The sequence below is a fragment of the Cricetulus griseus genome, unplaced genomic scaffold (genome assembly GCF_003668045.3).
Source record: "Cricetulus griseus strain 17A/GY unplaced genomic scaffold, alternate assembly CriGri-PICRH-1.0 unplaced_scaffold_45, whole genome shotgun sequence".
In the NCBI taxonomy this organism is placed as follows: Eukaryota; Metazoa; Chordata; class Mammalia; order Rodentia; family Cricetidae; genus Cricetulus; species Cricetulus griseus.
In genome coordinates, this window is record NW_023277197.1 from 98,727 (window position 1) to 113,300 (window position 14,574).

The 14,574-nt window shown below is 39.8% G+C and overlaps 1 protein-coding gene across 1 annotated transcript; it reads right to left on the reverse strand.

Annotated features, from left to right (window-relative positions):
• Nucleotides 1-9,430: 9,430 nt before the first annotated feature.
• On the reverse strand, nt 9,431-12,634 carry LOC100770566 (preferentially expressed antigen in melanoma-like protein 7). The gene is made up of 3 exons (XM_027398675.1): nt 12,348-12,634; nt 11,390-11,941; nt 9,431-9,998 (listed from the first exon to the last, which is right to left on the reverse strand). The coding sequence occupies exons 1-3, from the start codon at nt 12,632-12,634 to the stop codon at nt 9,431-9,433; spliced, it is 1,407 nt and encodes a 468-aa protein (XP_027254476.1).
• Between the last annotated feature and the right edge of the window lie 1,940 nt (nt 12,635-14,574).

The following is a 14,574-nucleotide window of genomic DNA, read 5'->3' on the forward strand; positions in this document are numbered from 1 at the left end:
ATGTACACATTGTAAAAATGGTGTCATGTATATTGGTTCCTGGAGTAGCTTGGAAGCTGAACTAGGGTTATGGAACATAGTCTTCTGGATTTACAGGAAGTACAGAATACTTTCCCAAGTGTCTAGCACAGACAACATATTCAAATGTTACGTTGGTCACTCTACTCATTTCTGGCGGTCACATTCCATAACAATTCTCTCATAACAAAATGAGAATATCCATTAAAGATATAGTCTATAAATAAATAGCTGTTATCCAGGTCGAGATTCAAAATTTTAGTATCATATTTTGAGCCCACTAATTTTACATCCTTCAGGTCAGTGAGTTCAAAACTCTCCTTTCTCTTAAGGCATGGCTACTGTAGGATGCTTTGTCTTAGTAATGTATGTCTTGTCTAAATCACAAGAGACTTGATCTAAGGTATGGTTACACTTTTGTTTTTAAATTTAGAAACTTATTCTGTTTAATCCACAAACTTTATATAGCTTTAGTTATAAAATAAAACAGAGAAACCAAGACACTATGTCCAAGTCCAGGCCCTCCAAGCCTGCCAGTGCAAGAGCTGTTGTGTGTACCAGTTGGAGGAGTAAGGAAAAAAATATGGATGGGAACCACAATTTCATAAAATAAATTTATGAACCTGTAGGGTCCTTGCTGGGTCTAGCAAATCACCTTTGCAAAAGTGAAAGGAAAAAGGGGGAGATAGCAAAAATAAATAAATCAACGTAAAGAGGACAAAATCCAAGAGTTCTAAATCAGCTTAGGAACCTGCCACACTTGTACAGAATCTCCCACATCCATGAGCAATGCCTCCCATGCTCTCTAGAGCTGGGATCCAGAGGTGTCAGTATAGACCCTACAAGCAACAGGAGTGAAAACACTCAGACCTTTGTGATACTTCAACAGTGGTCTCACTTCGAGGTGAGTTTACAAACCTATACAAGATTGAAGGTATAATTTGCATGGTTGCTAAAATTCAAAAGGAAGGAAGAAAAAAGGGGGGGTTGGGGAGAGAGGAAGAAAAAAAAACACCTCAGAGGAGGAAAGGGCATTTAAAGGAACCACATGAATGCCAACAGTATTTAAATGCCCTTTAAAAACGTATTTTTGGCTTAAAATATTTCACTCTAAATGACAATGGAAGAATGTCACTAATACAGCACGGACACCTTTGTAATGTAAATCCATGCCCTTAAAAAAAACAAAAAAATAAAAACATGTTTAACTTCAAGGTAGCAATTATTCCAACAAATGCTATAGTCTAATGCTCAAACACATTTTAGCAATTTTGAAATTGAATTGAGTACAAACCAAATAAAATTTACAATGTAACAAACGTGTCCACCTAGGACTGTGGGGACACATGAGCCTTCCGCATGGATAGAAGGGCCTTTCTAGGTCATCAAGGTTGTCTTCAGCTTTACTTTCAGGCTCCTTCCTGGGCTCTGGTGCTGCCACAGGCTCTTCCTGTGCTGATGTGGTTGTGACAGCACAAACAGCTGCAGCCACAGCCTTCTTTCTACCTCCTTCTTGATCAGAATCCCTTGCAGAGGACAGTGTTGGTTCTGGGCTTTAAGCCTTTTTAAATGGCACTACAGGAGACCAGTTTGTGGAGGGTGACCGAGACTAGACAGGAGATGGAGGTGCTGGTGGCTTTTTAGCTGCTGCCTCAGGAGATCCAGAGACTGATCGGGAAGAGGAAACCCTTCTTAGGGACTGAGAGCTTGGTGAGATAGCCTTTATTATCTTTTTAGGCTCTGGAGTCTTAGAGACTCTCCTTATAGGCTTAGTTCTTGGAGATGGGAACTGCCTACCTTGGGGCAATACCAATGCTCCTCTTCTAAGAGGGGGAGGACTTGAGGTCTGATGAACTTGAGGACTTGGTGAGGACAAATGCCCTTTGGTTGTGGTGACCAGGCCTCCTGGATGGAGTGGCCTGGCGAAGACCCTTTCCTATGCTTTGAAGATAAGGAGGGTGAGTATCTCACGGTGAATGGGGGGCTTTTTTGTTTGGGAGTTGGCGAGTGCCACTTCACCATCTCTCTAAATAAACCCTATTCATTGTTTAAAACCACATTCCTTTTAGTGACAATTGGGCCCTAACTTAGAATCTAGACAAAAATTACCTAAATCTCTTTCTTCTCAATTGTACTTACTAGTAACAAAGGCATACACCACCATACCAATTCCTAAGCAGATGTTCCACAGATTATTTCTCAAACAAATAAATACATAATCAAGAAAATTTATTTTTAAGCATATTTGCTAAAAATTATTTTCTGTTTACTTTTTATGTACAATTCTAGCCATAAGCTCCAAATAAGCATTGTAAAACTCTGATGTGTAGGCATTAAATACGGTTACACTTAACAATCAGAAACACTTAATCTTATGCCTATTTTCACAAGGACTATTACACAAACACACACCTGTACAACCAAACAGAGGATGACAATGCAAGCTAATGTACTGTGCATTTCCTACCAAGCAATTTATAAATAAGTGTCCACATGGACTTATGCCAGAGGACACAGACCTGTATTCCTATATAATAGGGACCTTGTGACAATGTGATATCTAGTTCAAGGCCTTCCTCAGGGATAGAGTTCTATTCACGAAATATCTGTCTCAAATTAAATAAAAAGAATTTTGTCTGTTGTGAGTGTGTAGCTCAAGCATGGAGTAATTCCTGATACAATATACTCTAGTTTAATCTACAATTATAAAAAAAAAATAACTCATCACTGAAAAGCCTTCAGGTATGCCTAGGTAAAAATGTGCTTCACAGCTACATGCCATAGGCAGCTATTTTTCCTGATGTGCCATACAACTCAAATCTGTTCTTACCTCTTTTCTTGATTGTGGGGGAAGGGAATTGGTTTGGACACTGCAGGCTGACTGTTTTTATTGGAATGACAACGGGCTGTAGGGTCCTCCTGGCAGCAGAAGGAATCGAATCAAAACCTCCACAGAGGCAACAACTACCCATTTCTCGGTCATCAAATCAATCCGAGGATAAGAAAGAGAAACTTAGTTGGTTTTCATGGTGGGGAAGAAGCCTTTCATGGAAGAGATAAACAGCTGTCCACTTCCTTCTATTTTCAGGTTCTTCAGTCTGAGATCCTTCCCTCCAGAGGAGAGTGGACATTTTCAAGAGCATTTCAAATAATGCGAGGTTAAAAGCTGAGTTTGTGGGTAGTAGAAATGTTCCCTTGGGGAAATGAGCACTGTTTCAGGTGTTGTGCCTGCTTTATTCCCTTGATTGGTAGCTAGGTTTCAGGTGCTGTGCTCCTTTGAATAGATCTGTACACACTCAGGGCATCGGATAGGATGGTGCTTCAAGGGGACTGTACTCTCTACTCCACCACACTCTCTTCACCCATAATCACCCATACTTATATCTCTTTGTGGGATCCCACACTGTTTTAAGAACTGTTTGCCCTCTTCCATTGAAAGCTTGTTTGGATCCATCTCTGCTGGGCCCTTCCAGGTACTCACTTTCCCTCTAGAGATAGAAAACAAATCACATTGTATTCTGCTTCTTATTGAAACCTCCTCAGTGTCAAACATTCAACTGTCTCCATTCAGTAGCTCATCTCCTCCTCATTCCTCCACTAACACTATGATTTTTAAATGGAACTAATGTGAATGAGAGATTGGAGGTCAAAAAGACAAGAGTTCCTTCACTAGCCTGAGCACTGCCAGAAAACCAGGGATGCAGACAGCCTAACCAGGGACCCTCAGATTTTACCCTATGAGACTCTGGGAAAGCTGTTCCTATTATGAGCTTCAAAGAAATTCAGTATGTACAGATTCATCCTACTTATTTGATTCAACATATGACTTCTCATCTACATGCCTAGGTCAAAGCAGTAATAACTTAGAGAAACTTTTGAGTTTAGAATATGCATTATTTTTAGGTTCAAATGAGCATGCACATTGTAGTCTTAGATATTAGAGTACTTGGTGTTCAGTGGGTGATGCTGTTTTAAGGGGTTTCAAGGGCTTTGTCTTGCTAGAGGAAATACAATTTTCTGTAAACTTTCCCGAGAATTTTTAATTTGGCTTTGTGCTAGAAACCATTAACCCAACTTTGATCTACTCCTGAGATGTCTCCTGAAAATTTGTTCCTATAGGAATTTACCAAGGTGCCTTTCTTGATAATAGCTGTTTAGTTTTGTCGCCAAGAACAAGACCACTAAGAAACCCAGAGCTCTTTTGCTCCTTTGTGAAGAGACAGACCCAGAATGACACCTAGCGTTATACTCTTCCACAACACATGTACTTGTAATGACTCCACATGATTCAGTCATGTGTGATTGAATTATCTTGCCCACCAAGATTTGAACAAATAGTTTTATCTTTTACACTGATTGATTTAATTCATGTTTACTGCATGTGGGTCCATCAGAAACACATACTAATCGCTGTTTGTATACCAAGGTTTAAAATTCTTTAACATGCAATATAAACAATTAGTGATTTGACAGTATTTCTTCAATTAAAATGAATTTTCCTCCCATTAGGCTATCAGAGGAGTAGGCAAAGTTCAAGGTCATTTATAACAACTAAGCCAACTTGAAGACAACCTGTTGCATATGGGATGCTGTCAAAAAATCACTAATTCAATCCTATCACTAATGAGTCCTAATTTATACTCAACTGAATTCAGAAATTTTTTTTTCGTATTTTGGGTTTTTTAACGGGGTTTCTCTGTGTAACAGTCCTGCCTATCCAGGACTTAACCAGGTTGTACAGGAACTTACAGAGAAACACCTGCTTCTCAAGTGCTGTGATGAGAGCCACGAGACCAGTACTGCCCTGTAATAGGTCTTTTCTTTACAAAAATATTTTTGTAAAGTTTCTTTTGATTCAAAATCATTTCCTCTGTTTTTTATGATATGTGATGACTGTACACAGTTCCCACAAATACCAGAAAAACATCTTCAGATATTCTGGGACTGTGATTGCTTAGAAACTAACTGGATCTTCTAGGACATTATTTGGCACACTTAAGGACTGAACCACCTGTTTAGCCTTCTCTTTTATTTTTTCTCTAATTTCCTCTGTTCTCTCAACATCCAGCTATTTTGTCATTCATATTGTGGCAGTTACTGTCCCAGACATTTTCATGTACAAAACAACTAGACAAAGTTTGTGATAAAACAGACAAGCATCCTACCAAACCAAGAATAACACTAAAATATCTTTCCTATGCAGCATATCTTAATGAATTGTTATAAATAGGATGGAATCAAGAAAATACAGGAAGAGATTGTCCGAATTTCTCCATACCTAAATTTTCAGACACATATGTATCATAAATAATAAAAACCCAAGACAAATATTCTCCTCTGAAAAGCAGAGGAGAAAAGCAGCAACCCTCTAGAGAGTTCTCACCTCTACTAATGCTCAGACTGAAGGGGTGATCCAGAAATTCTATACTGGTCCTAGTTGCACTGCTCCTCAGACTGAATCAGACTGCCCTGAGTGCCAGTCTTCTTCTACCTTATATTCCTCTCTAGTGCTGGCATTAAAGGCGTGTGATCCCAAGTACTGAGATTACTTCCTGTGAGGTGTGTTTCTTTCACAATGGATCAAATTGTGGAGACCAGGGTGGCCTTGAATTACCAGAATTCTGTGTGCCAAGATGAAAATTCCTTCAATTTCCACATTCCCATGTATCCTAAAGTCACCAAAAGACCTTAGCGTTTGTATTTTCAAGATCTCTTACTGTAGGTCTGGGTTTGATCTATTTTCTCTTTTGTTGGTACTCCTTAATAGAATATTTTTCCGTCCTTGGATCATGGCACATAAGGGTAATCCTTTTTATGGACTACAGGCAGGTTTATTACTCATATCTTAAGAGTAACTTATATGTGGAGAAAATGGTCCAAAGGTTTTTTTTTTTTTAAATTAACAGGATAACAGTTATCTGTATATAAAGAAACAAAGAAATAAACAGTTTTTAAGAACTTCACCTTCAAAAGAGAATTAAACATGGGAAGGAAACTGAGTAGCTCAGAAAGCAGGAAATCTGTTTGTTGAGACCAGGTATTTGCTGCACCTGTTGACATCACATTCCACGCAATTTGCTGACTCATACTTCCCAACATTTTGTAAGGCAGGCATCAGTCCTGATTTCCACAGGATTTCCTTTGCTCAAAAAAGCAATCAAACACAGAATATCCATGATCATCCACCATCATTTGCTGTGTGGATTATAGAAGCCAACTCTGTGGTTTGCAGGAAGACACTTTATCACAGTGTTATATTCAAGCAGTATGTTTTTGAGAGATAGAGCCAGGTCAGAAATCCAAATGAGGCTTTTAGTTCTCTAAATGACTTCTGTCTTACTTTTGTGATATGGGTCACAAAGTCTTGCTGGCTATCAATCTTTATGCCTTGTTATACTCATTTTGCATTCCCAGTGGTATTTTAAACTTGAATACAATCTTGGATTCCCCTTGGTCATTTTTATAAATTAAAAAATAAAAAAATTTTCATTAAAAAAATGAAAATTTGAACTGTGATGTCATAGGATGAGGGATGTACGCAAATGGGATCTGATTATACTATTTGCATTTAACTGTCATCTATTACATACTTGTATGTGTAGGTTGCATATATCCATTGATATTCATTTATGCTTTATAATGAAATCATTAATTAATAAATATATTTATGATTTATTAAATCCTGCCTGAGGATTCTGACAGCAATTTATGCCATAAGACATAGAATCCAGGCACAAACCATTAATCGGAGAAGCCAAAAGTAAGGAGGTTGTGGTACACACCTTTAATCCTAGGACTCAGGATTAAGTGGTAGACAGAACTCTCTGAGTTCAAGTACACTCAGGGCTACACAAGATTGAATCAGTCTAAGAGAGTAACTAGTCCCATGCCTTTAATCCCAGCATAGATAAGAATTAGTATTCATTAGGGGCATTCATTCTCCAGCATTTGGAGAATAAGAACTTACAGCCCTTTTATACGTAAGAGCTCTCTGGTAGTTTAGCTCCTTTGCTCCCTGATCTAGAGATTAAAGGGACACAACTCTCTCTTGGTCTTTAACTAATTCTTGTTACATTTTCAGTGTGAAGCCTCAGGAACTCACCCAGGATATCTGGATCTAGACAAGAACACTTACAAAGAGACCCCTCTCCCATTGCTGGTCCTGGATTACTCTAAAATGTTACTCTCTCTTAGTAATTTGAAACACAACCAATAAAAGAATCAAATATAGAAGACACTCAGCTACATTACTGAGATAATGTCATCAGTAACACCCTTTTAACACCCTGTAACTTTTACACAGTCCAAGAAGTCATCTTGATCCCTGCCTCAAAGAACAGTGAGAGACTGAAAACAACATACATGAAACTCAACTGAGGAAAGGATATAGGGAATATGGAATATTTACATAATAGAATACTACTCAGGTGTAAAAATTATTGAAATTTGGAATTTGCAGGCAAATAGATGGAACTATAGGAAACCACTCTGATTGAGGTAACCCAGATACAGAAGGTCAAACATGGTATTTACTCACTCAAAGGTAGATATTAGACATAGAACAAAGGATAACCACCATACAGCCCACAAGCCCAGAGATGCTAGGGAACAGGGAGGACAATAAGAGACACAAACATGACCACCTGAGACAGGTAAATAGACAAGATCTCCTGAATAAATTGAGAGGAAGGGGGCAGTAGGAGGAAGAAACAGGGGAGCCAAGAGATAGGAGATAGTGGATGGGAATTGGAGTTTTAGGAGAACATGAGGGATCAGGAAGGTCCAGGTGGGTGAAGAACAGAGAAGGAGAGTAAGGTCAGGGATATCTGAATAGTGGGAGCCATTATTGGCTTAAAAACACTTCTGGCATTTGACATATTTGAATATCAGTCATGGGAGGCCTGACCCTCTCTGAGGAGTGGATTTTATGTGAGATGGGGAGATGGTGGGGGAATTTGGAGGATTAGAGAGAGGGAATTGGAAATGGTATGAACAAGATTGTTTTTAATTTAAATAATAAAAGGAGACCTACAGACATCTGCCTAGGATGGGAAACAAGACAAGATTTCCTGAAAATTGGGAGTGTGGGGGCAGTAGGAGGGTGAAAATGTAGAGGGGAGGAGGAAAGGAGACTGAGCAAAATGAGTAGCTTAAGGGGGTTGGAGAGGTGTGTCAGTGGTTAAGAGCACTTCACTGCTCTTCCAGAGGTGCTGAGTTCAATTCCCAGCACCCACATGGTGGCTCACAACCATCCATTATGAGATCTGGTGGCCTCTTCTGGTGTGCAGGAAGACAGAGACCTCATATACATGAAACACATGAATAACAAATGAACTAAAATCAGTAGTTTAATGCAAAAAGAAAGCCAAATAATAAACCTGAAATGTCATCTTGGTGAAATTTTGCTTTCCAAAATTATGCAGTGCACACTTGACATAGAAATAATTGTTTTCTTAATGGAGGATACAATGGAACATAAAGCAAGCAAAGGTGTTTCTTCCAAAGACTAGGATATAATTATACTCTTCATTTCCTAAAGGATTTGGTACTGGTAACGACACAGTAGGCCACACATAAGAAGTAGAGGGAACTTGAATAAAAATATTTTTAGTGTATATTTTTAATAAAAACAAAGAGAATAGAGTGTAAGGTACAAAACAATTTATTTGTATTTGACACTGTGAAAAAAGGGATACAAATAACTTCATTGGACTTCCCTTAACAAAATAAATGCACCGGTTACACCTGAGTATTGAAAACCCATCTGTCAGGTGCAGTCAGTCTCTTGGTAAGGATTTTCACCTCAACCAGCTTGGGTATATTCACATTGCCTCTTATAAGACTATCTTGGGTTTAGTTCCCTCCATAGCCCAAAACAATCTTCATTGGAAATGGAGTCTGCACTGATGACTTTGGTTTGACAACTGTATGCATATAATCCAACAAAGCACGAAACTATAGGAGGTCAAAAGTGGATGACACTGTCCAAAGTGATCCTAGTTACTTTTGATGGCAAAGTTCTTGGACTACAATTTCCATGATAATGTTAGATGAGGTCACATCCTTAGTTTTAATGAAAAAACTGAGGTAAATGACTGAGTATGGTACCAGAGGAAAACATCCAGTTTCCAAATGTTATAATAAGTACACAACTACCATACAGGGCAGAAGACACTGGTGAACCTATCTCGAGAGGTGAACATTTCATTGTGCAGATCTGTAGTTCTGATTCTACAAGACAGCACCTGCTTTCCATGGTCCCAGTGTTCATCAAGTTAGCACATGTGGCCTGAATATTAAGCTGTTCCTGAAGCATCCAAAAGTATCAGAAACCACATGTTGTTCAGCATCTTCTTGAAAGTCCTATCTTCAGACTTTGAGTCTTCACAATTCAGGAGCAAAGTACTTCTCTTTATGAGAAACAGTGACACAGTCTTGTCTTCACGTCATAGACACATCGCTGAAAACATTGAGGGCAGATGTGTGTACCAAAAGAGACATTCTTGGGGTGTCTTTTGTGCCTGAGTATATCCAGGAGATCGGGACATAGTTGGGCCAATTTCTCCACTAGGATATGACCCAGTTCATCATAGCATTCCAGTGGAGCAGGGTAGAGCTCCTCGGTCAATGTGCTGATATTGCTCATACCTTGTAGAAATTCCTTCATCACTGAATTGGAAATGGCGTTGTCATACAAGTTGACCCTGGTGAGCTTGGAGCACTTTCTCAGGGCAGGCAGGAGAGCACTGATTTGAGAGTCTCCAATCGTGCAGTCCTCTAACTCCAAGATCTCCAAAGTGTCTGCTATATGCTCAAGAAGAAATTGGAGATGTATGGTACTTAAGTGAAATAGTGGTACACCATGGAGTTGCAGGTGCTTCAACTGAAAAATCCTCTGACACTGGGACAGGTGTTTCATGTCTGACTGGGACAACATGCAGAGATTGATGGACAGTGTCTCCAAGGGACTCTTCAAGCATCTAGGGAAATAACAAGAGATGGGTTCTTTAATATGGTATGGTAGAGCATTATAATTTCCACTGTACTACAAAGAGGATATCTTAGTTTTGGGTAATATTGCTATGATAAAATGTATAACACCCCAAAGGAATTAGGAGATGACAGTTTTTTTGGTTTGAATATTAGACATATATTATCCATCACAGGGGCAAGTAAGGACAGTGACTCAAACTTGGCCGCAATCTGGAAGCAGGATATATAGAGAGAAGCCTCACAGATGTGACTTACAGACTTCCTCTCCAGGTCATGCTCACTCGGCTATTTTGGAGAATATAGAACAACTAGCCCAGGAATGGCCCCATTCACAGTAGATTGTGTCTTCCCAAACCAATCACTAATGACAAGAAATAGTGTACGGGCTCACCTATAGCCCGATATTATGAAGGCCTTATCTGATTGGGGGTTTGCAACTCTTTGCTGACTCCACCCTTAACCCACATGATACATAGTCAGCCAGCATGGGAACCACTGAAGCAACATGAGTTTGTTTTATGTTTGATCTCAAAACCCAAATATCACCCTGTTGGTGTCTGTCTCCTCACTAGAGTCACACCATTGCCTACTGGAGACCATAGCTGTCGCATTTGATGGGCTCAGATCACAGCATTACAGCTTCTTCTTCTCATTATGTCAGAGAACCAGAGAAGGCCAATACAGCCTGGAAACTCACAACCAGCAATGCCTTGTCTCAAATTCTTCCTGCATCCTCTCATCCTGTGCCTAACAGGAGTCACTGAAGTCTCATTGCCCCCATATAGTCTATTTCCATTTGCAGGTGCATATGTGAGTGTGTGGTATTTGGTCTGAGGGCGGGGCGGGCTTGCTGTTTCTAGGTACTCCTTGGGTCTCCGAGAGCAGCCTAGGTGTGTAAATAGGGAACTGCAACTTGAGGGTCATCAGTTTCTAATGTAAGTGACTTCTCCCAAATAAATACATTTACATCCTAAATTTAACCAAGTCGCATGTATCTTAATGTGTGCATGCACAAATTTCCAATCTGCTGAGAACATAGCTATGCTGAAAAGATTCCTCCCTCCATTGTCAGTTAAAACATGACAGAGTCTCCACATGAAAACTGTAAATGGGTTATTGTTCACAAAGATACAACGACAGAGATACCCATGTAACCTCTATAGGCATGACTCTTCCAACCTTAATACCCCCTGTTCCCTACTGTTCCCTTCTCATCCGGGTTAGTTGGACCCCATGGAAGTATACGTAACACATAAAAAGAGACTCCATGTGACTCAGTGAAATTCACAGGGCTGCCCTATCTCAGGTGTCCACTAATCAATATGATATTAGTGGAGGGTTCCAGTGGTAGCATAAACAGCTCTCTATCTTTTCTTACCTGAACAACTGTTTCATGCGCTCACTAGAAATGTAGACACCATTCATGGAGAGATTCTGGAGACAGTTCAGTTTGGATATCTGTGAAATGAACCTGGCAACACACTTCTGCTCTATGTCTTCTTTGTTGCTGTTCATGTAAATGCGGGATACATGGAGTTTGCACAAATTTCTCATCTGACCAAACCAAGGGGCAAAACGACTCAGTGTGATCAGATTCCAGTTTGTGGATAGATCCAGTTGCTCGAGGTAGCAAGGCTGGAAAGTTTTCAAAACCATTCTGATCATCTCCAAAGGAGTCCCACAGATTGTCATCTTCAAACAGCACAACCGCACAGAACTTTGTCGCTGCTGGGCCCACTGCAACAAATATGCTTGGTGTTCATCCAAGTTAAGTCGTAGGTCAAAGTCAGTCACCACCATCAAGAGCTGCCTCTGGGCATATCTAGGAAGGAAACTCCCTTCTAAGCATTGTAAACTTTCTACTCCAGGCCAAACATCCCAGAACACATTGTGCACGTGCCTCAGGTCCAGCACTCGAAGCGTTGACTGTCTGTGAGAGAAAACCATGAGGTGTCACAATGAAAGAAGGGAACGGAAATCCAGTGAGCTTTCCATTCTACTTCTCTAACATTAACAACACCACCTGTCAGGCAAGAGTTCTTTGCATGAGGTACATCTGTCTCCTTGTCCTGCTTCCCTCCATTCACTTACTGTTGACTTCCTATTGCCTGTGGGAGAGGACAGGGAAGCTAATGCTCCTATGGGTACATCTACACTGAGGTGCCCTGCACTTCTGAAAGTGAATTATTTTGTTACTCAAATTAGATAGTGTCTTCTATGACTGACTTCCAAGCTCAGAACATCAGATCACTCCAATCCAGGACTGAGCACATCTACTTGACTGCACATATCCTTTCCTAATAACCCAGTACCTGCTCCCATTCAATTCTTCTTACCTGAGGTGAAACTGCTGTGTCAGCAGTGTGTCTAGACCATTGAGAACAGCTTTCAATATCGCCATGTCAGGAACGTTCATCAGTGCCCCCACAGGCAGGCAGGCAAAGGGCCATCTTGCCACCATTGCTGTCAGCATCTCTGTATGTCTGCTGGTGAAGACCTCTTTGAACAAGCATGGGAAGAGCTCCTTGGGCAGCTGCTGCAGTGCTGAGATGCCCACATTCTCATTCGTCTGTAGACTCTTCACTGCCAGTTGCAGTAGTGTGGGTGGGGCCCCAGAGCCCATTATGTTTGATATTCAGAGAGAAGGATCTACAAAAACATTCAGGAGTCATATTTTCATGTTATGTGTTACCATGTTGCACGTCTCCACCATCACAAAAACCAAGCCATACCAGGATCACTCATGTAGTAATAGTCAAAGACTCAGTGTGTTTTCTTCTACTATCTGCTCATGTCCAACCCAAATCACTGTCACCGCATGGAGTCTGTCATTAGACCTGATTCAGGCCCAAATGAAATGTTTTCCCACCAGGTACCAAGTTCTGCTCCTCTGAATCTCATTCCCATTTGGAAAGATTTGTAAGAAGAAAGAAATCAGACAGCTCTTTTGGCAAATTGGGACTGACGGTCTTTCAAGGCCCATGATGAAAGAGAGTGCTAATGTCACATATACAATGTATCCGTGTTCTATATTCCATGTGTTCAGTTTGAATGGGAATAGTTGGGATTCTCACAATTCCTGACACTTTGGACTCCAGCTACTTTTTATGCTTCTTACTATGGACAATGTTCCCATCTAGACCAAATTCCCTTTGACACATGTCTACCTCAGTGAGAGATTAATATTACATCTGATTAATCTTCTTCATGATTGTAATTACTTAGTGTTTCTTGACTGAGTCATAACTCACTGTGTGAAAACAAAATCTTAAACTACCAATTAGAAGATTCTATTAATCCACTGATTGATTGAATTAATTTTACCCCTGTGTTACAAGCACAGATTCGTGGTTTAGTATGTACATACTCTTTTGAATGTATATGTATATTAACATGTATGACCTATTTCTGTATGTATGTTTAATGTGTATGTGTTTTATATGTTACAATGTGTATTTAAGTAACTTTGTTTATTATTTAGAGTGCTCACTTTGTACATTAGTGTTTGTGTATAATTTCCTATATTTGTACATTTCAGTTATATATTTGTTATATATTTGTGTATATTTATTGTGTGTATGTGTTATAATTTTGTAGTTTAGTGTGTTTGCTTTGTTTAAAAATAAGCTCTAAGCTTCATGAATGTCATAGTATAACTTGGTCATTGGGCTCAGTGGACAATTTTCAACTACTCATTTAGCTTATTTCTATAGTCATTCATTCACTAATTATTTTTGAGACAGGGTCTGGCCTGTAGATTGGTTGTCTGGTATAAACTTATGTACCAGTCTGGCCATACTCAGTGTAATAATGCTTAATAGTTTCTGTTTCTGGATTTTTGAAAGAGTCAACCGTAGCTAGTCATTAACACTATTAAAAAGGTTGATAATGACCTAGGAAAAGAAAGATAGTAGGAAAAAATATAGTTTCTTTAATTTTTAAAACATAGTTGTAAGTTAAGTGGATGTTTGACTGGAACTTCCTATGCTTCCATACCGAAGCAGGAGTCATTATGCAGCCCAGGAATGTACATCTTGACCATGATCCTACTCGTCATTGACAGTATTTTCTCTTTTGGTAGCCATGCCTGCATAGAGCACTCTCACATTCAAACACCAAGTAGGTGATAGGCATAGTGGCAGGACGCTATAATGAAAACAATTTGGACAAATATTCAGGAAGGTTGGTGGGGGCTATGGTGGCACATGCCTTTCATCCTAGCCCTCTGCAGGCATAGGCTGGCAGATCTCTGTGAGTTTGAGGCCATCCTGTTCTAGAGTGACTACAAGGATACGCTAAACCGATATGGAGAAATACTGTCTAGTAAAAACAAACAGATATATAGTCAGGGGTTTTATAGGCCTGTAAAATCTTCTAATGTACAGATAGGGTTAGGGTGTGGTTCCTGGATCATTTTTGGGAGGATTTTTCCAATTGGTCTCTCACACAATGTCATAACAAATAGTCACGGCTAAGACAAACATATTCCTCAAGTTTCAGTTCCCTGATCAGAGCAACCTTCAGACTTGCACTCATGAAACTATTAGTTGTTCCTAGGACTCT